Below are 22,558 nucleotides of genomic sequence, written 5' to 3'. Positions count from 1 at the left end.
TCTCAGTGTTCAGTGTGCGGGCTCTGTTTCCAACATGGGCCAACGCCTACTTGCTCGATCCCGTCAAGTTGAATCATTGATGGCGGAGGTGGAAAATCTTAAGCAAAAGATCAAACAACTTAAGTAGGAGAATAGAAGTTTGCACGTGCTTGCCAATAATTATTCGACATGCATGAAGAGGAAGCTTGATGAGCTGCAAGAATCTGAAGGTCGAATTCAAAGTGATCGTCAAAGGCTTGCGGCTTTCTTCCAGAGGCACCTTTTTCCTGCATCATCTAGCGTTCCACCAAGTATTGGGGCCTCGAATAATCTATCTTCGGTGCCTCCCGTTCCTGGAGTTTGGCCAAGTAGTGGGGCTTCACGTTAACAACCTTTGTGAAAGCTCCATCTTTTTTTTTTTTTTTTTTTTTTTTTTGTACGCACTTGTAATTTCTCGGAGATTAATGGACATACTTTATTTTATTCAGTGTATTGTGCTAAATACAGATAAAACATATATATCACCAAGATGTGTTATTTCCCTTCTTTTTTTTTTTTTTTCAATATAATTGCTCTCGGTGCGCCTGGCACCGTGTGAGTTTCAAACTCTACAAAATTACAACTTGTATATAACAAATATGTCCACACATGAATGATGACCTTCATTACTTTCTTTACTTTTAATTCCACAACTTGTACACACACACACACACACACGCATATAGGCCACTGCATGGCCACTGCATTTGCTCATTACCTTGCATCTTCCAATTTGCTAATTTAAACAATTGGAAGATGCTTCCCAACATTGCTACCTTTTTTTTTTTTATTCTTCTTTGAAAGATGCTTCCTAACATCATCATTGCTACCTCTTTTTCTTTTTATTCTTTTGAAAGATGCTTCCCAACATCATCATTGCTACCTCTTTTTTTTTTTTTTTTTTATCCTTTACCTTCACGCCTGAAGCTTTTATAATTATATATATATATATATATATATTTTTTTTTTTCACTTGATGCCGTCCACCATGAAAGACTTGATAATTTTTTTTATTTACATGGTGCCGTCCACCAAGATTCCATCATTTTTTTTTTATATATGGTGATCTGCAAGGCTGAGTTTGTGGGTGAAAACCCAGGCCGAGTCCGAGAGAAGACGGAGGAGGAAGGGGTGTACGTGCTGTTGAAGCTGATCGGTAGAAGGAGATGGCTCCCAGAGGAGGACGAAGACTGACAGAGATCTTTGGGTGTGAGTTGACAAACTTTGGTTTTGTTGATCACATTCAAAGGCAGCAGCCATGGCGGAGGTACAGAAGCAGCCAGATCTTGAGGCAGAGTGTAAGGCGTCGAGTTTGAAGACCGGCTAGTCGTTTGACAGCGGTTAATGAAGCTCTTCGTTGATTTTGATCATGGTGGCCAGAATGACGAGCTCGAGGTAGTGCAAGGCGTCAAGCCTGAAGTGGAGGAATTGCAGCGGCGCTAGGTGATGAGCAGAGGGCAGATCACAGCCACTGAGCACAGCCAATAGACTCCCCCTCGTGAATTCCTTGCGAGCCCACGCTAACGTTATGCATGCCATTCCTCCGACAGCTTCAACGTATTCAGCAATTCAACCGAGTCACACAAGCTCACACAACTTCAACTTTTCATCAAACTCGTTGATTCGGCTATAGTTTCAGTCATCGCACAGATCTGGTATTAACCCACCGTCGTCTTTCACCATCAGAAATTTCACGGAATCAACGGCCCACCACTAATGCCAGGGCCACCAGTAATGAACTATACGTTGCATCTGATGCCAAACAGAAAGCATGTCGATAGATCGGCCGTTGATGGATACGGTGGAGAAGATGCGCTACCTCTTCATCCGAGTGGTGAAGGCGAGCATCGATTTGGAATCGCAAGGATGAAGATGACGCTGAACCTCCAACAAACCACATCCTGTCAACACTCCATCCACTTCACTTCACGGGACTACTCCTTTCCCGCGGGAGCGTCACTCACTCCTGGCCTTGGGTTTCTGTTTTGGGTAAGGCGAGCCCTTGATCGGCTTCTGACTGTACTTTCTCCAGGGGAACTCGTCCGCAGGTATGTCGACAGTTTTCGAGCTAATTGCCGACACTCTAATCGTCTTCTTAACCTTACACTTCCTTCTTTTAGAACAATGGCAGTGGCCCGACGACGACGACGTTTTAGCGGGTTCGCCCTCATGACACCGTTTCCGGTGAGACTGTGGAAGGGGCGGTTTTCCAGCGGAGAAAGCCGGAGGCGTAGGCACAGAAATCGATGAGAAGGGTTTACCGTTGGAAACGCTGCCGTCTCCAATTGTGTTTGAGGAAAAAAAACGACGACGTAGTGGAGACCGGCGGGGACACAGTAGTGGAGTTGTCCTTGTCTGATTTTGGGGTTTGAAAAGCAGTCAATGTCGTCTGAGGTTTCGGATGGACCGAATCTGAAGCTGGTTGAAATTTTGATGTCTACAGTTGCATAATTAAATAATAATATATTAGATGGCTAAAATGTAGCCCCAAACTACATTTGGCCCTCATGACTGAAAATGGCCTAAAAGATCAATTAAAGTCAGCCAAGTGGCTAGGTGAGCGCTTTTTTCTTTTCTTTTCTTAAGTTAAGTTTTTTTTATATATATATATAGTCACTTAATACTACGGTCGAGTGATATTTCCTCTTCACTTGTAAATAAAAGGTCTTAAGTTCAATTCTTGCCAAAGGTGGATTTGAATCACATTATTGCTAACCCATTATGAGACTAAGCCCACCTCTATCCCCCTCAATGTAGATAATATCATTTGTTAAAAAAACAATTATATAAAACTTATAATCATCATGATATATTCCTAATTGGTATAATTTCAGTTTTCATTCCAACAAATAAACATGTTGAAAAAGACAGTACGTAGCTCTTGTTTGATTGTAATCCAAACTCGGAGTTGTTAAGCAAACTAAGCTTACTACTTTAAACTCATGTCCTTCCCATCCCATATATACGTTGGTTAGATTAAGATTAAGGTTATTACAATTGAATGACTAGCATAGTGGTGTAAGATGGAATAGTGTTTTCGATTTTGAAAGTAAAACTTTTGAATTTGGACTCCAAAATTTCAAATTCAATATTTTCTGAAAAATTGGAATGAAAATTGAAATGCATTTCTATCTGCCACGCGCGTTTCGTGGGTGAAGCTTTTGCCTTCCTCGCATCTGCTCTATCTGCCTTTGACTAGTAGGCCTTTGTTGTCAGAAACTGGAATTTTCCTCTACACTCATATTTCTAGTCCCCTGAAATTAACAAATTTAGGGGAGGAGAACAACTTCATTACTAGTGGTATCTTCACGGGCATTGGAATATATTCAAAATGTTTCAAACTTATTCTAATAAAAAATTAAAAAATTAAAATCAAAGTATTCTGACTTTTTAAAGTTATATACTCAAAATATGCGTTTTGTAATCAAATTTTATATTTTATTGTTAGTTTTGGATACCCTTTGTTCATTGTATTTTTATTAAACATAAGTAAAAATGTGGGATCCACAATTCACACATTATCATTGAATGGTCAAATTAACCGATTGACTAGCAAATATATTACATTTCCAAATTATGTTCCGAAATTTTCATGATTACTCGGATTTTGAAAAATTTTGAATTTGAGATTGTGATATCCTATCGGATCCATTCCAATTTCAAAATTTTGAAACCGAAATTGAAAACTTTGTTTCCAATCCGATACATACGAAAATCAGACCTAAACTAGCATCACATTTGAGTAAGGGTTTGATTTCCAACGTCCAACTTCACAAATTTGCATATATTTGTATAGGAATGCGGTGTAAAGGAATAAAGAACAATAAATATTGAACTCAACTAAATTCAAATATACATATACATATACATGGAATAAATAATGTTGGAGGACTAATGGATTCTTCAAACGTTCACACCACTATAACGAAATATGTATAAAGTCTAGATGTTTCTGTAGCAAACCCTATATCCCACCTATCTTCCTCCTCCTCTCATTGTTCTCCTCTCATCTCGTTCTTTTCTTGCCTTAATCTACTGTCTACTTTTAATGTACGCCGTAAAGCTAGAACGAATTTGAATCAGTTGTTGGTGTCCCTCTCGATTCTGACTCATCTATATATAACGTCAAAATATTAATATCTAGATTCATAAAATGGATCGAAAACATGGGAAGAGGCCGCTGGCTTCGGTTGAATCGGAGGAGAAAGAGGAGGATCAAATCTTTCCTGTTTACTCGACTCGATCTCAGCAAGACACTTCTGCCATGGTTTCAGCTCTAGCTCAGGTGATCGGAAAAAATAGTGACCAAAGTAATAACGCACTTGATCAAGTGCAAAGAATAAATCCATTAATCACCTCACAGTCCAGCCCTACAGAGACTCAATCTCAACCGGTACTACTTCAAGATCAAGGTATTATATTATATGTATTATCAACAATGAATTAATCTTCTTTTTGGTCTTCTGTGACAAAAATAACTTTTTGGTATATTTCCAGCAGAACTACTTGATCTCCCTCATAAGGGATTTAGGGGGCTTCTGTATAACTAGTCATATGATTTTCTTCCTCCGTTTAGTTATGTGGATTGTGGCGTCCCTATTTTCTCCTACTGCTCACTCTTTATTTCTGGCATTGAGATTGGATGAAGAGGTTGTGCAGAAATCATTATCTTTATATAGTTATAGATTATCACTCTAGCATTCCTTTCTCAAGTATAATGCTTCAACTTATTTATTAATTTTTTTTCTGATTTGAACTTTATACATATATTAGAAGAGATAAATACCCAAGTGGTGTTGTTGACCCTAAAAACTACCAAGCCTATATGGCGCACAGGCCGAGTAATTAATGAGCTAACTATGTCCTTCGATTGTGTACGAGGTGTGCCAACTAGTCGGCCGAGTTTGGCCAGGGAGTAAAATATGTTGATGTGGCGTTAGCCGCACTGCTGACTTCTTGATCTTGTGACTGCGTCCGAGGAAGGAACACGTCTCGGCCTTCCGGTTCTAGAGCCTGAAGACAAGGCTGCTAGTTTTGCAAAGTTCAATTTCAAATTCAGCTTTCAATGTGTCGAATGTAGTAACCTGGTAACATCTCACTTCGTCGAGAAGGTTGATGAGATGGCCTCTACCAACAAGGACTCAGAAATCCTTGTTGACCAAGACTTGGATAAATAACCAGTTGGTCTCGAAGCAGTGATGTCTATCCAAACTGAAGGTGCTCCTTGATCGGCTTATTCCACGGCTCTAGTGTTGTCTATACAAACTGAAGATGTCGCCGGTTGCCTTCACAATGCTGTCTATCCAAACTGAAGATGTGTTGGTGAGAAGAAGGGGGGAGAGGAAAAAATCTCAGGGTTGTTGAGAAGCTTTGCGCAGGGCAATTTGTGTGTTGATTTGGAGGGGCCCTGAATGATGCACTTCCCTCTCTATTTATAGCAGCGAACCCCCTTATGGCCAAACTAAAGATATCCATTTGGATTAAAACTCCTCAACCCAATCTGATCAGGTTTTGACCAATCCTAACCCCTATAGGACTTTGAACTAAGCTTCTTAATGAACCAGATTCATCCCCTAATTCTAAGCATCCTCATCTTTAAGACTTCTCGTTGCACTAGGGTTCGACTACCTCACCCTTATCTAAACAAATCCTCTCCGTAACAGGATTCGGCCGACCTTGACTGGACGGCCCATGAAAGGATTCCAAATAAATGTTATTGGACCAAGAACGACTCTAAGCTCAGCCCAAAATATTATTTTGAGCCCAAACTGGTGTATATTAGGATTTTGTGATAATCATCTTCATCGTCAAAAACTTTTCATAAACCTGTCTTAATTAGTAAAGTACAAGTTTTGAGCTAATGTTAGAGGGATCATATTTTCAAACAAAAAGTGAAATGTTATAATGTGTCAAATAACAGTTGAGCACCACGGATAGAATTGAATCTAAGAAGAAGCGAGTATTGACTATGTTCAACTAGCACGATCCTTCTAGCATACTCAAACCTAGGTACTGTCTCCGCCTATGTATGAAATGAATCTTTTTCATGTTTGATATTTTTGAGAAATTAATATATATGTTTGTGTGAAGGAAATTTGAGGAGACAACATTACAGAGGAGTGAGGCGGAGACCATGGGGAAAGTGGGCTGCTGAGATTCGTGATCCGGTGAAGGCAGCCCGAGTGTGGCTGGGCACTTTTGACACAGCTGAGGCTGCAGCACTAGCTTATGATAAAGCAGCACTCAACTTCAAAGGAAGCAAAGCTAAGCTAAACTTCCCCGAGAGAGTTCAAGGGAGCTCTGAGTCAGGTTGCCTCACATTAATAACTACTGATCAACAAAACAGCTTGAACATTAGTCCTCCTCAGCCTAATATTACTCGACCAACTTCTTCCAGTGCTTTCGATTGTACACAATATAATAATGTCACATCTTCTGCATCCTTGTTGTCGTCGTCCTCCATGCCATCTCAACAAGTGGCAGAGCTCCCAAGCTTTTCGATGCAGTTCGGTTCTTCTTTTTCGAGTTCAAGTTCGGGCCCTCCTCATAAGTATAGGAAAGACTTTGACAGCAGTCACTCAAGATGATAAGAGTGAATTAATAGCTATGGGAACGGTAGGAGATCAGATTGAACGATCGATTAAGGAGAGTAAAAGGCTTATATAATTGTGATGCATGTGTGTTTTTCTTTCCCTTTTTTGGTTCTGTTTAATTTCTGCTCTTCTAAAACAACTTCTTTCTTATATCAAATTAAGTTCACTTCAGTTTGTATTTGATGACAACTAATTTGACAAGAAGCTAGATAAATTTTTCATGCATGTGTGCGCCACCCTGCGTATGGTATATATTGAAAGTTATTTTCGTATATCCCTTTTTACATGCACACATCTGGACATAGTGTGCAGAATGAGAAAAAAATTGTATATTTCAAGCAGCATTGGAGCTTTCCACTCCTTCCCTAGATGTTATCAAGACGGAATAATGAAGTTAATTAATTTGAGCGAGTATCAATAAGCTCACAAAGGAAGCATGCAAATTTTGGTGAAAGAGAAAATTCCATGATGTATGAGAATGAATTTAATCAACCCAGCAAGCTTGCTAACTTAACTAAGAGAGAGTGAGGGTTTGTAGACACACCTGGCGTAGAACATAATATGATAAACATTACATAGCCCATAGGGCAAAATTTAGAGAGCTGAACCTTGACAGATACGTTCATGGTTTTATATCCCCTATATTATATATATAGATCTGTCATACATGCATGTACATGGTAACTTTTGAGTTATATAATATATATATATATATATATTATTGATTGCTTAAAACCTAGACAGATCTTGATCAGTTTACGCAAGAGAGTTTGAAATCGTGTGGACTAAATGGGGTGGTCATCGAATTCGGCAGTGAGTAACAGAAGCTTGGAGTTTAAACACGACAGCTAAGTCTGAAAATTGCGGTTGTTTTGGCATCGATTTGAAATGTGTGAAATGTGTGGTTACTGATAATAAGGATCTCACACGTTTGTCACTACCGATTCAGAGTAATATTATTTAGGTTTATAAAGTTGACATATTTGTTGTTATAATATTCTCCCGTACAAGTGAATCTTGCATCAAATTATTTGGCCTACTACTTTATTAGGTGTGTGATTAACAAGTGTGTTAGTTTAGGGCAATTAGATTTTAGGGCCTATATAAGATAATTTTAAGATTATAACCTGAATGGGTTTCAAAATCTTATTTAAGTCCCTAATATAATATTCACCACCACATCATATTACAAGATACCTCTATTACCTACCATATTTACAAACTTTGCCATTTAAATTGTCAACCTATTCCATAATTAAGGCTTAAATATATTTTGTTAATAAACCATTCAAAATTCAAAAACGTTTAAATTTTGTTACGAAAGTCAATAAGATAAATCCAACTAAGGTAAATTATACTAATTTATACTTGCTGACAAACAAATTAAGTCTATAGTAATTTTAGGTCAGTCACCTTAAGAAGTCGAAGATAGAAAAATCAACTACAAAAACAATAGGTTAAAATATTAAATAATAACCCTTAAAATATATATCACAAAAAAATAGTATAACAAGTCCTTATTATCTATATATAGGAATTGGATAAGTGTCGGTATATATATAGGTATATACGTGCACATAGGTACGAAGATATCGGTATGGAAGTGCCGGTACATATGTACACATAGGTACATACATATATATAGGTACGAAAGTATTGATACATTAGCTTCAGTATGGAAGTGTCGGTACAGATGTACATATAGGTGTGGAAGTATTGATACATTAACATCAAAAGAAAAAATCGGTAGATTTGATGTATGCGAAGGTAAAAATAAATCATCAACACTATAAAAAAATGGTAAAAATAAATCATGCACTATTAGATGTATAAGAAGAAAAAATATTAGATGTGGACGGTGGCCGTAGCCTTTTCTTCTTACACGGTTGAAGATAATTTTTTGGGTTGGACAAAAAGTTTCGTTTTTAAGTAGAATCATTCATGTTAGCAATAAAATGAAAAGTTATAAATAAATTAAATATGAGACATTATAATTCGCTCAAGTATAATATAGAAAGAAAAAAAATTAAGTCTGGCATTAAATATAAATGTTGATTTGGACATAAGTCAAAGGACTATAATTAGTTTTTTATCTTGGTTAAGGTTTTAGTCTAAAATAATCTTTTTCAAGGATTAATATCTAGTTTCCTATTAGTTTTATATATTCAAATAAAAAATAATTATTTTATTAAATTTAGGATAATGAACGATGCAATGCAATACATTAATCATCATTGTTAAGACGTTCAGTTTCTATCTTTATTAATTAATGAAATCCTCTTTGTCAACTAAAAAGGGTGAAAAGACAACTTAGTCTTCTATCACACAAAAAAATGATGGGCAATAATGTAATTTCATAGATCCAAATTTTACTATTTTTTATTGAAGCCTCATCTACATGTGATGTTAAAATATTTCTAATATTAAAAATTCAAAAATTAAAAACAAAAACAAAAACCTCCCACTCCCCCCACGTTCTCTCTCTCTCTCTCTCTCTCTCTCTCTCTCTCTCTCTCTCTCTCTCTCTCTCATTTTCTAAAAAAATATGTTCATACGCACAAAGTGTGTAGGCAAATACTAATATCATATTAATAGAACTACCCTACTAAGGTCCTCACTTTAAGGACTTATAAGGTCCTTGTTTATATGAGCCATCAAATTAATCTTATAGAAGATTAAGCTATCAACTTAAATAAAAGATTATATGAAGTTGGATGTGTAAAGTTATTAGGGTTTTATGCAAATGGATTTGCTGAGTTTAGATATTTCATGAGGAGACTAGGTTTTGCAGATGAAAGAGATTCGACATGACGTGAAACCTTCTTCTCTTCTTATTTATTTTGTTTGCTTGTTCTATCAATTAGAATTTTATCTCTGAGTAACAAAAATTATTTAATCTGAGGCTCATATGAAAAACTACCTCATAGGTTCTTAAAACGGAAACCTTAAGAGAGTTGATGGGTCATATTAAATAGGGGCATTAAGATATAGGTCCAAAAAATTGACATACTATTGGCTTTAGTTCAATTTTTTGAAATTTCTGATTTAGGTCCACTTAACTATTTTTTTAACCTATTTACCCTTTGTTTTCAAATTTTGAATATTTAAACATCTGCAATCTACTAAACATTTAAAAACGTTTCAATTCTTTACCTTTTAATAAAATAAAATATTTTTATCATAGATTAAGTTGCAAAAATATACAACCCAATTAAAAGGTTAGTATACATAAATGTACATATACCTATAAGTAAGATATCAAACGAAGAAAATATATCTAATCAATAGGTAGATAAACGAACTAAAAAGTACAAATACACAATTTACCCACCTATAAGCAAGATAAATTACTATGTAATATAGGAAAACATATAGAAGCAATTTGTGATAGAGATAGATAATAAAAATAGAAAAATATAATCTACCTATAATAGAGGTAGGTTATATAACAAAATATTGTGATACATGTAGATTAATATCGGCCATGAAATCAATTAATTTGAGTAAAAATACAACTCAAATGAAGAACCAACTTTGACCACGAAATTAACTAATTTGAACACAACAAGCAATTTGATGAAAGAAGCCAACCAACCTCCATTCTTTGATCAAACAGAATCAAGTTTCATATATAGTGGAAGCCTAAGAAGAGAAGAGGAAAACTGAACAATGATAAAGAAGAAGAAGAAGATTCGCAAGGCAAATGATAAATCCTAACTAAGAAAAATGTAGTGTCTCACATCGCCCAGGGAAGAGGATCCTCTATGCCTAATATGTACATGTTCACCTCCCATTGCAAGACGCGTTTTGGAAACTCACTGGCTTCGGATCCCATAAGAACTCCGAAGTTAAGTGAGTTTGGGTGAGAGCGATCCTAGGATGGGTGACTCCCTGGGAAGTCCTCGTGGCGAAACCCAAGAACAAATTCGTGAGGGTGTGGCCCAAAGTAGACAATATCTTGCTATGTGAACTGGGATGTGACAATTTAGTATTAGAGCCATTCCCTGGCCAGAAGTGTGTCGACGAGGACGTCGGGCCCTTAAGGGGGGTGGACTGTAGTGTCCCACATTGCCCATGGGAGAGGATCCTCTATGCCTTATATGTACATGTTCACCTCCCATTGCAAGACGCATTTTGGGAACTCATGGCTCCGGATCCTATAAGAACTCCAAAGTTAAGTGAGTTTGGGCGAGAGCAGTCCTAAGATGGGTGACCCCTTGGAAAGTTCTCGTGCCAAAACCCAAGAACAAATTCGTGAGGGCGTGGCCCAAAACGGACAATATCTTGCTATGTGGACTGGGATGTGACAAAAAAAAGGTTTTAGATAACAAGCTAAAAAGAAAGAATAGATAAATGAAGAAGAAATGAAGAGACGTATCCTCACTTGGAAATATATAGGAAATAATTTTATTCCAACAATTATCCTATCATTAAGGGAATTTTATTCTTTAAACCTCAAATAGGTAAAACTTATCACAAATACTAATCCTAAAATCAAGGGATTATAAGTAATTTTAGGAGTAAATTGGTATAAAAATGGAAAAAAAAAAAAAAAAAAAAACCAACATGAAATATAATTGGACTCATCTAAAAAATAACTCACAAAATTAGATTCATATCAAGTTTCCCCTATTAAATATTATCTAAAGTCCATAGTGCCATATCCAAATTAATGGATCTATTCAAAAGTCAAAAGTATAATTTTATATTATCTTTGTGTTTCACTAATATTTTTCTCAATTTTCTTTTTTGGTCAGTGTTCAACTTGAACAGATGGATTCATATCTTAGGCAACAACCGCCGCTACCGAATACCTCCAATAATGGTATATGCCATGTCCAAAACATCTTCTATCAAAAATTCCTAATTAAATATTGGGTGTTCATTAATATTCCTTGCACATTGATTTCAAACTTGGAGCAAAGTCTTATTATATATAACTCACCTTATTAAGAATTTCCGTAAAAAATTATGCGCGTGAAACGCACGTAATATTCTTCTAAAAAATAAACAGGAACTGCATTGATGTTGTTTTTTAAATATGCGTGTGTCACATGTTTAATTTTGACGAAAATTCTTATAGAACTAGTTTCAATGATCATTACTCCACATTTTATCAAATTCAAATATTAAGAATTAGAACTCCAAATTATGCTTCTAACAAATGTCAAGCATATGAATGGTTTTGCATTTAAAAAATATAAACACAAGTTGAACTCGAAGTCATTAAAATAAAAAACAAAAGAAAAGAGGACAAAAAGAGTAAATTTTCCACTCTTCGTGTGAGTGGTGAGATGACTGGTAAGTGGGTGGCAATTTTGTTTGGAGCCGAAAGAAAAAGAGATGGGCTGGCGTTGACTTGAGATCCAGTCTCCACGACAATTGCCAAATACGGATCAACTGTTTGACTTCTGGGTCTACTGCTTCTGTCTGTGTTCGTTTCATAGCCGACTCAACTTGTTTTGTCGGCTCCAAACTTCAAACCTTTCGGCTTTCACATTTACTTTTTCCTTCATTTCACTCATGTAAATGTAAATACAATTTGAATTTTAGCTTTGAAGTTTAATTAATTAAGAGAAAGGATTTATGCACACCCTTTTAATTGATTGAACAAATAAAAAGCTCAAGTAATTACGAAGGGGCATGTATGAAATAAAAATAGATATGCAGAAATCACCTTTTTACATCACACAAGAACCAAAATCAAAAGAAAAATGTGTGAAGAAGAATGCAAAGGGAATATGAGAATCATTTCTTACTCTAATCTGCCATGGTTTCTTACTTTGAGAGGATACAAATATTTAAATTTGATGTTTTAGATATTTTTTTAGACCTATTACCGATACTAAGTAGCAACCAATGAATCGGTCTTATGAATGCCCATGAAAGGTAATAAAAAAAGAAGGAAGATGAGTTCTCATTTCTTTTATCACTTAGGAGCGGTGTTAGATAAAAGACTTACGCACGATTTTGAATGAAAAAAACGAAGTGAAGAATCCTCTTTTCAACTCTTACTCAGTCTGCTAATTACACATAAAAAAAATAAAAAATAAAAAATAAAAGAGGTAGTGTCACTAATGGGCTGGGCTGGTATCGGACTTGGTATTAAGCTGGGTCAGATTCAGTGCAACTTCAAGTTGGTGTCGGACCAGACCGGAATTTGGGCCACAATATCAACTTGTTTACTCTGCCTTTCTCTTCCGCTAGGCTAATTGTTGCACATAAACAGTTGAGAACATACAAAATGTTGTTGCTTCAGCGGAGTTCTCATAACGTAATAATTGGTAGAGTTAGGAATTGGCAAACTTCGTATACTCGAACGAAAACAATCGGGGCACGTAAAAATCATGAAACAAAGGATTCTGATGACATTGAAACGTTATATTTAGGCGGTTTAACCAGAGGTTTAATCGCATATACAACAGGAATACAGTAGCATGACATAGAATAAGACCGAAATAAGCAGAGGAACATTTGGTAACCGCCAATTTTTCATACCGTGTGGAGATCAAAAGAATACTGCAGCAGCCCTAACATTAAATGCTGAGAATAACGTAACCAGAGCGAAAAATTATTGTGAGCCTACAAGTTACGCATCCGGAGTTCCCTGAGCCTTTTTTGCATAAGCACCTTCTAAGACTTCCTTAGCTCTATGGACCTTTGACTGAAGATAAAAGCTTCCGTTTTTGGCATTCCGCTCAAACAAGTTGTCATACCTCTTCATAAAGAAATTGTTTCAATGATGAAATGATTAACACCTATCAGAAGATTCGACGCTGACATTTACATGCAAGGAAAACAACAGAGAAAATGAATAGAGCAAACCTGCAAGATCTCCTCCCATGATGCATGCTCCGTGACACCTAGAACCTGCCTCGCCTCTGGTTCAGCCATTATTTTGCTAGCTCTTCTAATATTGTTTACTGCTTCGTTAGCAACACCGTTCTTTGAGGCATCTGCATTCAGTGATAACATAAAGAAATTTATCTTCAAATACAGATAGAACGTACACTTGTGATTTACAAAGATGCAAGAACCCTGAACACGAAGTACACTAGTGCCTTTTTAGAGTTAACGATAATATATCCAAAAGGTTTTAGCTCTAGATTTGGGATTGCAAGAGAGCATACTTGAGATTGCCTGACGGTATGCACGGAGCACAGCCCTGCCCACTATTGCTGAGCCCATCACAAGCACGTTGGCAAGAATTTTTGCAGCCTGTACAAACAAAATAAAACTTAACTACATGAGAAGGATTGCACTATTGGTGCAGGAAGAAAGTGAATATCTTGTCAAATTTTAGGATCTCAGTTGTCTTCTGGGATAACATTGAGATTATAACAGGTAGGAAGTGCGGCTTATACATAACATTCGCTTTAGGCATCATTGCATGTTTCAGTTCCCTCTAAATGCTTGTTGAAACCTCTCTTCTTCCATCGTGCGGACTTTTGGGCTATAGTTCATTAAGATATTATTTAATTCAGAAGCTTTGGAACGTTAACAGATACATCATTAGATTTTTTGGCAGCTGGATGTGTTATATGTATATTCAGTAGACAGCATGTTCAGGAGGAAAAATCGAATCAAAACTAGCACCCGTCTCATAAAGGGTCAACAAAAGAATCTTATATACAATTAAGAGTGAAGAATGTATCCGGTTGCGCCTGATTGGCCTGAAGAGAAAAAGATATCTAGAATACATACCATCACCGAAGAAGAAGAAGCGAGCAAAACCAAGAAAGATTGAAACGGGGCAACCTGTCAGGATCTTAATAACCTGCAGTAGCATAGTATATACGAAGTTCCGCTCAGCGCGTGACAATTAGATAATGTATACAGAAATACTAAACAATCGTAGCATTAATGGACATGATATCATCCTTTTACGACGAAATCCCAATTCTTTACGAGATAAATCCGTTCGTAATAGACTCTAGTGTGCATCAACAAACCCAATTGAGACACACATGAACCCAAAACCATCTTTCCACATTGTTCATCGGCGTCAGAATTCTGGTTCAAAATTTTCATCCAGTTCTTTTGCGGCAAAATAATTCAGGCATCGTACATCAACTTTTATGAAATATACATATCAGAAAATTGGGGAGAAAAAGCAAACAATTGATCCATGGACATACATAATAAAATATAGAGGGAGGGAGGGAGAGAGAGAAAGGACTTACAGATCAAACTTGATGGTCGCAGAAGGGGTTAGGGTTTTAGAGGCGGAGAGGGGTTTTACAGATACAGAAGGGGTGGCAGGTCGTACGCCTTGGCAAAGAAGCCAACTACCGAGCTTAAAAAACTGGACTGGGCCTAAACTTCCGGTTGGGCTTCAGTTGGAACATTGAGACATATTAAAATAGAATCTAACAGAAGACGTGGCACAGAACCGAGCGTAATTACGTTTTAAAATTCATACAGTCGATTTCACTTAGTGAAAAAAGGCTTTGTTGTTGTTATTATTGTTGTTGCTGCTGCATTTACCACCTAAACTTTTTATTATTATTTTTTATCACCTGAAGGTTGTACTACATTGTAATGTACCACATTCCGATAAATTTTGTTAATTTAACAAATACAACTTAAGACTCAAATTTCGAGATGGTAATACATTGCAACATAATGCAAAGTCTAGTAGTAAATAAATAATAAATAAAAGTTCAAGTGGAAATACTCACGCCAACAAAAGTCGATGGTATTTGTGCAAATCTCTCTATTAAAATACTATTTTAATCCTTTTTTCTTTATTTTTGTACAAAAAAGCAAAACAAAAGTTTTGTCTTTTATGCTAACTATTTTATTTTGTATTAAAACAAATATATATTTTTTGTAATCTTGCCAAAAAAAAACATATACTTTATTTCATAATTGCCCTTCTTTCCTTGAGAACAATCTACACATTTAATAGGAACAAAAGTAACCCAGCCTGTGTATGAACACTTGAGCACTCCCGAATTAAAAGTTTGTTTGCTGCACCGAAATAACCCTTCCAAGTTCAACATTTCTTGCAGCACAAGTCAACCGATCACTCCAAAATCATCGGCTTTCACAAGCAGAGGGCTTGTTGGTGAAACATTTCCATCATCAACATCCATTGCTTCTCCTTCCTGAGCCTTCTTCCTTCCTCGGGTCTTTACTGCATTACCCCCCTGACCAGCAGGCTCCCTCCCACGTTTTGCAGCTGGCTTTTTGTTACCATTTGGATCCTCAACAGATTGAACCTGCAGGGGGCTTGACGGGGAGCCATTTCCTTCTTTTCCACCCAATGCTTCTTTCTCCTGAGCCTTCTTTCTTCCTCGGGTCTTCCCTCCAGCACCGCCCGGACCGCCAGGTTTCCTTCCACGCTTTACAGCCGGCTTCTTGCTCTCTTTTGGATCCTCATCAGATTGCACCTGCAGAGAATTTGCTAGTGAACCATTTCCTTCTTCATTACCCAATGCTTCCTCCTTGGTTCTCTTTCTTCCCCTGGACTTTGCTCCAGCACCTCCCTGACCGGCAGGTTTCCTCCCAAGCTTTGCAACAGGAGCATCAGATTTGCTCTCTTTAGGATCTCTCTTCGAACCATCAGTCTGGGCACCAAAAATTTCCTTTGCCTCCCCATCATCATCGGTCTTTGATGAGTAATTACCAGCATCAACCTTCACACGTTTGGGACTCCTTGTGGGAGACTTCGTTCCTGAAGTCTGCCCGTTGCCATTCCCTCCTGTTTCGTCAGACATAGGATCAGTAGCTTCATTGTCAGAATCATCTTCTTCGCTTGACTCCTCGGTTGGATCCTCATCGTCTTCATCACTTGACACCTCAGTTGGATCCACCTTCTCTTCCTCTTCATTCAGAGCTTTTAGTGATTCGATCATATTCTTTATCTCTGTATTCACCTGCCAGGTTTAATCCCACAAGATACAGTAAAAAAATTGCCAAGGAGTTAATACTTCAATAACGTAATGTTTCATTGGTTTCTGATAAGATAAAAGACGAAAATCAAAACAACACTCTACCTACGAGCAGTCTATATTTCAAAATTAATCAAAAGCACGTCTTATTGTCACTTCCATCTTCTCATCAATCAGGCAGGAAAAAAAATGCAAGGAAGAATGATCTGATCATCCCATGAAACAAAAAGAAAAATGCGCGAGTAACTACAAACCTGAGGATTCTTCAGAAAATCAGAGATATCCGCGGGACAGGCAGGGCATTTCATTACATTCTTTCGGGCTCGGAGAGACCGTCCATCTCTGCTTCTTTCTGTCACAAAACTCTTGCCAGCAAAAGCACCTTCTAAGCACGACTTGCAAAAGTGATGAACACAAGGTGTAGTTACCGGTGCGGTCATCACCTCCCGGCAAATTTTGTAGCTGAATTCTGCAGAACAAGATAAATATACATTAGCATGAGATGGATGATCTTACAGTCTAAGCAAATTTAATGATATAACCAGTTGACTGAGTCTAAATTAAATTGAAGTCTGTAGAAAAACCATCAGCCAACTGAGCAATATTCTGTTTTCTAAATAGTTCCTATCGCCCACACCAAACCTCTTTAGCAAATCTATAACGGCAGTCTAACTAGTTTCGAATTTTGATTACACGTGCGAGACCAGAGGAAGACAACATAATACTGTGTTTAGTGAGTGCAGTCATGTAGTAGAAGGGCTGAGGATGGGGGGAGGAGAGAGAGAAAGAAAGACCTTTCAAGAGCCTTTATCGAACAGTCATTTTTTGTTTTTTCATCATTGCTTTCCTTGTCCTCTTTAGAGCTTTAGGACATAATGCTAGAATAGGCTTTTTACAGGCGGGTGCTGGCTTCATCCATGTCCACCTACCATCGTTTTCCTGATAACATTGAACAACATAGTTTAGATAATCTCATACAATATCAGAGCACAATGACTAAATGTAAACATTTAGTGACTTCACACTATTCAGGGGCATTGTGTCCCCCGAAAGCAGTATAACAAAATATTCAAAATCCAGTTAATTAAAATAACTTACATCAAAGTCCCAAGCTGGGCTTTCTTTCCTCACTGTTATATCTCTTGCTGCCCTCATCTCAGCCTGAGGAATATCAGGTAAAGGTCTAGGTCGATCACCGTGTTCATCACTGCAGTTCCAGTTGGAAGGATCTAGTGAAAAGTTCTATGGAAGAGGGCGTGAACATAAGAAACTAAACCAAACCTCGTCCATGGTGCAGACTCATTGTCACATCTGACAAAAAGGTACTGGCAGACTCCAAACCCCTAGGTGAGCAAAAACAGTTTCAGTAAATCTGTTCAGGAAAATATAGAAACCCATGAAGCAATTCCATCACCTGGGATAGCACATATTTACCTGGATTCCAGCCTTACGCCAACATTTTTCTATTCTGTAGCATCCATCATACCGAACAACTTCCTCAGTAGGGTCATATGAGGAACGCTTCTCCTTGTGATCGAGACCTAATTATCAAATGGAAGGCAACAGATACAAAACATTAATCAGTATGCAGAACACCGCAAATGATAGAATTGTCGAACACATTATGCTCAAGGGAAATTATTGCAACAAAATTCAAACTTTTAGCAGGTCTTAACACAGCATATCTAACTGCAAACGTCCGAAAGACAGAAAATAGAACAATAAGTTGTGGATATCAGAGAGGGAATTTAGAACATTGCAATTACCTTACCACCCGCACAGGATAACTTTCCAGGCAACTAAGTCGGAGAGCCTTGTTATATTTATCAAAAGTCTGGTCAAAAGACTGTTTCTTGTTTGTTCGCCTGTTACCACTCAAATCCCTTCCACCACTGCAATGCATATCCATGTAAACAAGGCATCAAACATAAATAAACTAAAGAAAAAAAAGAAAGAAAAAAAAAGTATCCGAGAGAAACGGAATAGCTAGAATGTGCCGTTTAAGTGGTTGATCCAATGACAAACCTCCCAGTGTATATGAACCACTCTCCATGATCCGCATCATCAAGGCAGCCTCCCGAAAGCACAACTGACTGTGCACCATGATTAGACTGCCCAGCTATACCGGCAACATGGGGAAAATGTGCACCCCATTGCCTACATTCAAGCCTATCTTTCCAGCATTCACCAACCAGAACACCTTGATTTCTATCTGGATCATTTTCAGCAGGAATGTGTCCAAAGTGATCTCCCGGAATCGTGACAAATATCCTGCCACTTGAAGCATTAGCATTTCCAGTCCTCTGGGCACTGTTCTGTGGTAAACGCCTTGTCCGGCCTATCTTGATTTTGTACAGAATGATAAACCCGAGCAGGCCCCCCAGTTCCACTTGCCTTTGCCAACTTACCCAGACGTATGATCGATACAAGTGAAGAATTGATTCGGGGGTTACGTGCCATCTTGAGAGGAATGCGACCGCGGCATGTTCCACAAACACGCTTCCCTCGTCCAACCCATTTCCGCAAGCACTTCAGACACGAATTGTGCCCACATGGTGTCTGGATTTAAGAGCACACAACATTCCATTAGTTACATAATCTACCTATATCAGTACAGCAATCTACTAAAACTATCAATGCATCGAATCGAAAGATCAAACACGAATGATAAATTAATTCAGGATAATCCTAAACTAAATAATGTAGATAATAAAAAACCTTGTAATAACGGAAAAGAAAGAAATTACAACACAAATAGGTGCGTTACGAAACCAACCATTAATTTTATTATTTTTTTTTTTTTTGGGTTAAACCATAAAGAAATTTTAAAACGGGAAATTCAAATGCTGAAAAATATCGAAGAACATTGTGTGAAAATCCACTAATCATTTCTATATCTGGGTTTATTTAAAGAACTCAACTAAATCTGTTGAAGGAGTTGACGAGCTTATATGATTACAAGTACTTATATTTTTAAGCAAAAAATCCAACTTTGTTTGAGAAAAAAAAGAAAAAGTAATCAGAAGTAAAAATATAATTATATAAAATTAAATTAATACCCATTAGAACTACTCAAATACCCAGAAAAATTAAAAATTAATGAACTTTGAAAACAGAATTGCCATGCAAGAAAAACAAGAAATGCATTCAACAAACAGGGAAAAATAAGAGGCAAAACGACAACGAATTTAAAAAAATAAACATAAAACGACGTGTTCCCAAAAAATACAGCACAGAAGAACCAAACTTGCACTATCACCATCCAAACACACAACCATTTATAAATTAAACAAAAAAAATCACTAAAAAATGAAATAATTCACACAAAAAAAATTAAAAATTCGAAATAAATTAATCAAAAAAAGGAAGAAGACGTACCGTAACAGGCCTCTCCGGTAACTGTAAACAGAAGACACAGTTGAAAATCCCATTGAGCACATCCAAGATGTCCTTCATCGCTCCCTTCTTCTCCACCTCCACAGTTGCCATCCCGCTCATCAGCTCCTGCCTCCTCCACGCCTTCTCCTGCTCCGTCAGCGTCGCGTCGTTCTCGATCGCCCGGATCGCCGCCACCAAACCGCCGTCCACGCAGGCATTCACGGCGGGGACGGATGCAGGAGCGTCGCCGGCGATCGAGGTGCAGTCGGGGCACTCCCACTGAAGAGTGGCGGCCAGGGAATCGGGCTTGGCCGAGAGGCACGCGGCATGCCAGGGGGTCACGCATGTCTTGCAGGTGAGCTTCTCGGCGTCGGGCGGGGTCGACTTGCAGAGCATGCAGACGCCGTTTCCGTCGCAGGGAAGCTGGCTAACTTGCGCCATTGAGGTGGTGCGTACGATAACTGGGGGAGAGAGGGAGAGTAAGGAGAATGTGGAGTGAAAGGCGTTGAGTGAGTAGTGGAGTCGGAGACGACCAGTATTTATAGGGGAAAGATTTTTGGGCTACGGCGGGTGACTGAAATTTTTTGGAAAGGTTCTGAAATTTTGGCCAAAATCCGGTGATGTGCAGTCTACCTGAAGCCAGTGCATTGGCGGAATTTGAGTGGTCCACGTAACGGAGAGTAAACGGAAAGTGGTTTGGTTGACTGGTTTTGAGATGTTGGTGCCAAATGCCGCCCCCGGTTTGGAGTGGTTTTCCGGACGTTACGTGCTCCTGGTTTGTCTGATCCTGGCCGTGGCTATTTTTCCGTTTCTGGCAGTTTGCAAATGATAAAATGGCAGAAAAGATAAATTACCTTTTACAAAAATAAGATAAGAATTACAATTAGATTTGGATAATGATATTTTTGTGTTGGAATGACAAGTTTACCCATGATGATACCTTTTGGATTTTATTTAACAAAAATTAGAGAGAGACTTTTTTTATCTACTTGGACAATAGAGAAACCTTGCTCTTTAGGTCCTTAACTTTTTTTTTTTTTTTTTTAAATCACTTTAGTGTTGAAACCCTATCTCCTTATTCACTAAAATACTGGACCACATATATAAGCTGAAGGATTTTTGTTTAGTAATATTAAGTGAGTCGATGCACTACAAATATCGCTATTTATGTGTTGTAGGAGCAAAATACATACTAAATGAAATCAGCACACGAGAGAAATGACATTTATTTACTTTTGTCGATGAAAATAATTGACGACTTTAATGAACAACGAAGGTATATGATTGAGAATATGTCACGTGATGGTGACGTGCATTAGATATTCTAGTATCGTAAGTAGGTCAAACATGATATATTATTAGTTCAATAAAAAATAAGCACTACTTTTAGTAGGTAACGAAAGCCATTAAGGATGATATTCGTAGATTCCGAATTCTTTCATTTAACAAAACACGACAAATATGCAGTTATTTCCAATGATTATGGTTGTTTACGAACTTTGGTCGAACTAACATAATACTTTTCCATTACAAGATACATCATTATCTTCAAAATATGACAAGTTTGCAGTTATTGTTAATGTTAGAGTTGCTTACGAACGCTAATCAAATTAACTAAACACCATTGTGTTACGATATATGTCATTATCTCCCAAAATCTGACAAGTTAGCAGTTATTACCAATTATTTGCTGCTGCCAACAAACTCTAGTCGAACTAATTGAATACATGTCTACTATGATATGTAGCTATCTCCTGAAAAACGGAAAGTTGGCAGTTATTACCAATGATTAGGGTTGTTTACAAACTTTGGTCGAACTAACCTAATACTTTTCCACTACAGTATATATCATTATCTTCCAAATACGACAAGTTTGCAATTATGGCTAACGATTACAGTTGCTTATGAACGCTAATCGAATTAACTAAACACCATTGTGTTACAATATGTCATTATCTCCCAAAATTCGACAAGTAGCAATTATTGCCAATTATTTGCGACAGCCAACGAACTCTAGTCAAACTAATTGAATACAAGTCTAGTATGGTATATGTCGTTATCTCCCAAAAAAAAAAAAAAAAAACCGACAGTTGGCAGTTATTGGACCAATGATTAGGGTTGTTTATGAACTTTGGTCGAACTAACAGAATATCTATCCATTACGACATATATCATTATCTTCCAAAAACAACAAGTTTGCAGTGACAAGTTTGCAGTTATTGCCAATTATTAGGGTTGCTTGCGAACGCTAATCGAATGAACAAAACACCCTTATGTTAAGGTATGTGTCATTATCTCCCAAAAACTGACAAGTTAACAGTTGTTGCCAGTTATTAGTGGCTGCCAGCGAACTATAGTCGAACTAATTGAATTACATGTTTTTATCATATATGTGATTATCTCCCAAAACACGATAAAATTGTAAATATGGTTAATGATTAGTGATTGCTTACAAACACTTGTCGAAACTGAACACTTGTTTGTTATGGCATATATCATCATCTCCCAAAGAACGACAAGTTGTTGTTATCGTTAATGATTAGTGGTTGTTTATGAACTCTTGCTGAATTAACTGAATGCTTATTTTTTTTTTTATAGTATACGACGTTATCTTCCAATCTGAAACATATATTTGCTATCTAAGTTCATATTACGTGGAGACAATCATGGTCT

At 37.4% G+C, this 22,558-nt stretch overlaps 2 protein-coding genes and 2 pseudogenes across 2 annotated transcripts; 1 reads left to right on the top strand and 3 right to left on the bottom strand.

Moving 5' to 3' along the window:
* Positions 1-1,974: 1,974 nt before the first annotated feature.
* LOC125479697 lies at positions 1,975-2,785 on the bottom strand (annotated as a pseudogene).
* Positions 2,786-3,971: 1,186 nt separating this feature from the next.
* Positions 3,972-6,832, top strand: LOC103931313 (ethylene-responsive transcription factor ERF114-like). Its single transcript, XM_009340758.3, has 2 exons — positions 3,972-4,430; positions 6,109-6,832. Exons 1-2 carry the CDS (start codon positions 4,172-4,174, stop codon positions 6,603-6,605), a joined length of 756 nt encoding a protein of 251 aa, XP_009339033.2. The 5' UTR covers positions 3,972-4,171; the 3' UTR covers positions 6,606-6,832.
* Positions 6,833-12,959: 6,127 nt separating this feature from the next.
* LOC103931312 (mitochondrial import inner membrane translocase subunit PAM16 like 2-like) lies at positions 12,960-14,927 on the bottom strand. The gene is made up of 5 exons (XM_009340757.2): positions 14,795-14,927; positions 14,316-14,388; positions 13,742-13,829; positions 13,437-13,567; positions 12,960-13,329 (listed from the first exon to the last, which is right to left on the bottom strand). Exons 2-5 carry the CDS (start codon positions 14,316-14,318, stop codon positions 13,201-13,203), a joined length of 351 nt encoding a protein of 116 aa, XP_009339032.1. The 5' UTR covers positions 14,319-14,388; positions 14,795-14,927; the 3' UTR covers positions 12,960-13,200.
* Positions 14,928-15,489: 562 nt separating this feature from the next.
* Positions 15,490-21,240, bottom strand: LOC103931327 (annotated as a pseudogene).
* Between the last annotated feature and the right edge of the window lie 1,318 nt (positions 21,241-22,558).

Source organism: the organism of the source record quoted next, unplaced genomic scaffold (assembly GCF_019419815.1).
Source record: "Pyrus x bretschneideri cultivar Hongxiangsu unplaced genomic scaffold, Pyrus_bretschneideri_v1 Contig3, whole genome shotgun sequence".
NCBI classification, from domain to species: Eukaryota; Viridiplantae; Streptophyta; class Magnoliopsida; order Rosales; family Rosaceae; genus Pyrus; species Pyrus x bretschneideri.
Note: the sequence above shows the minus strand (reverse complement) of the source record. Positions and strands in the feature narration are given on the sequence as shown.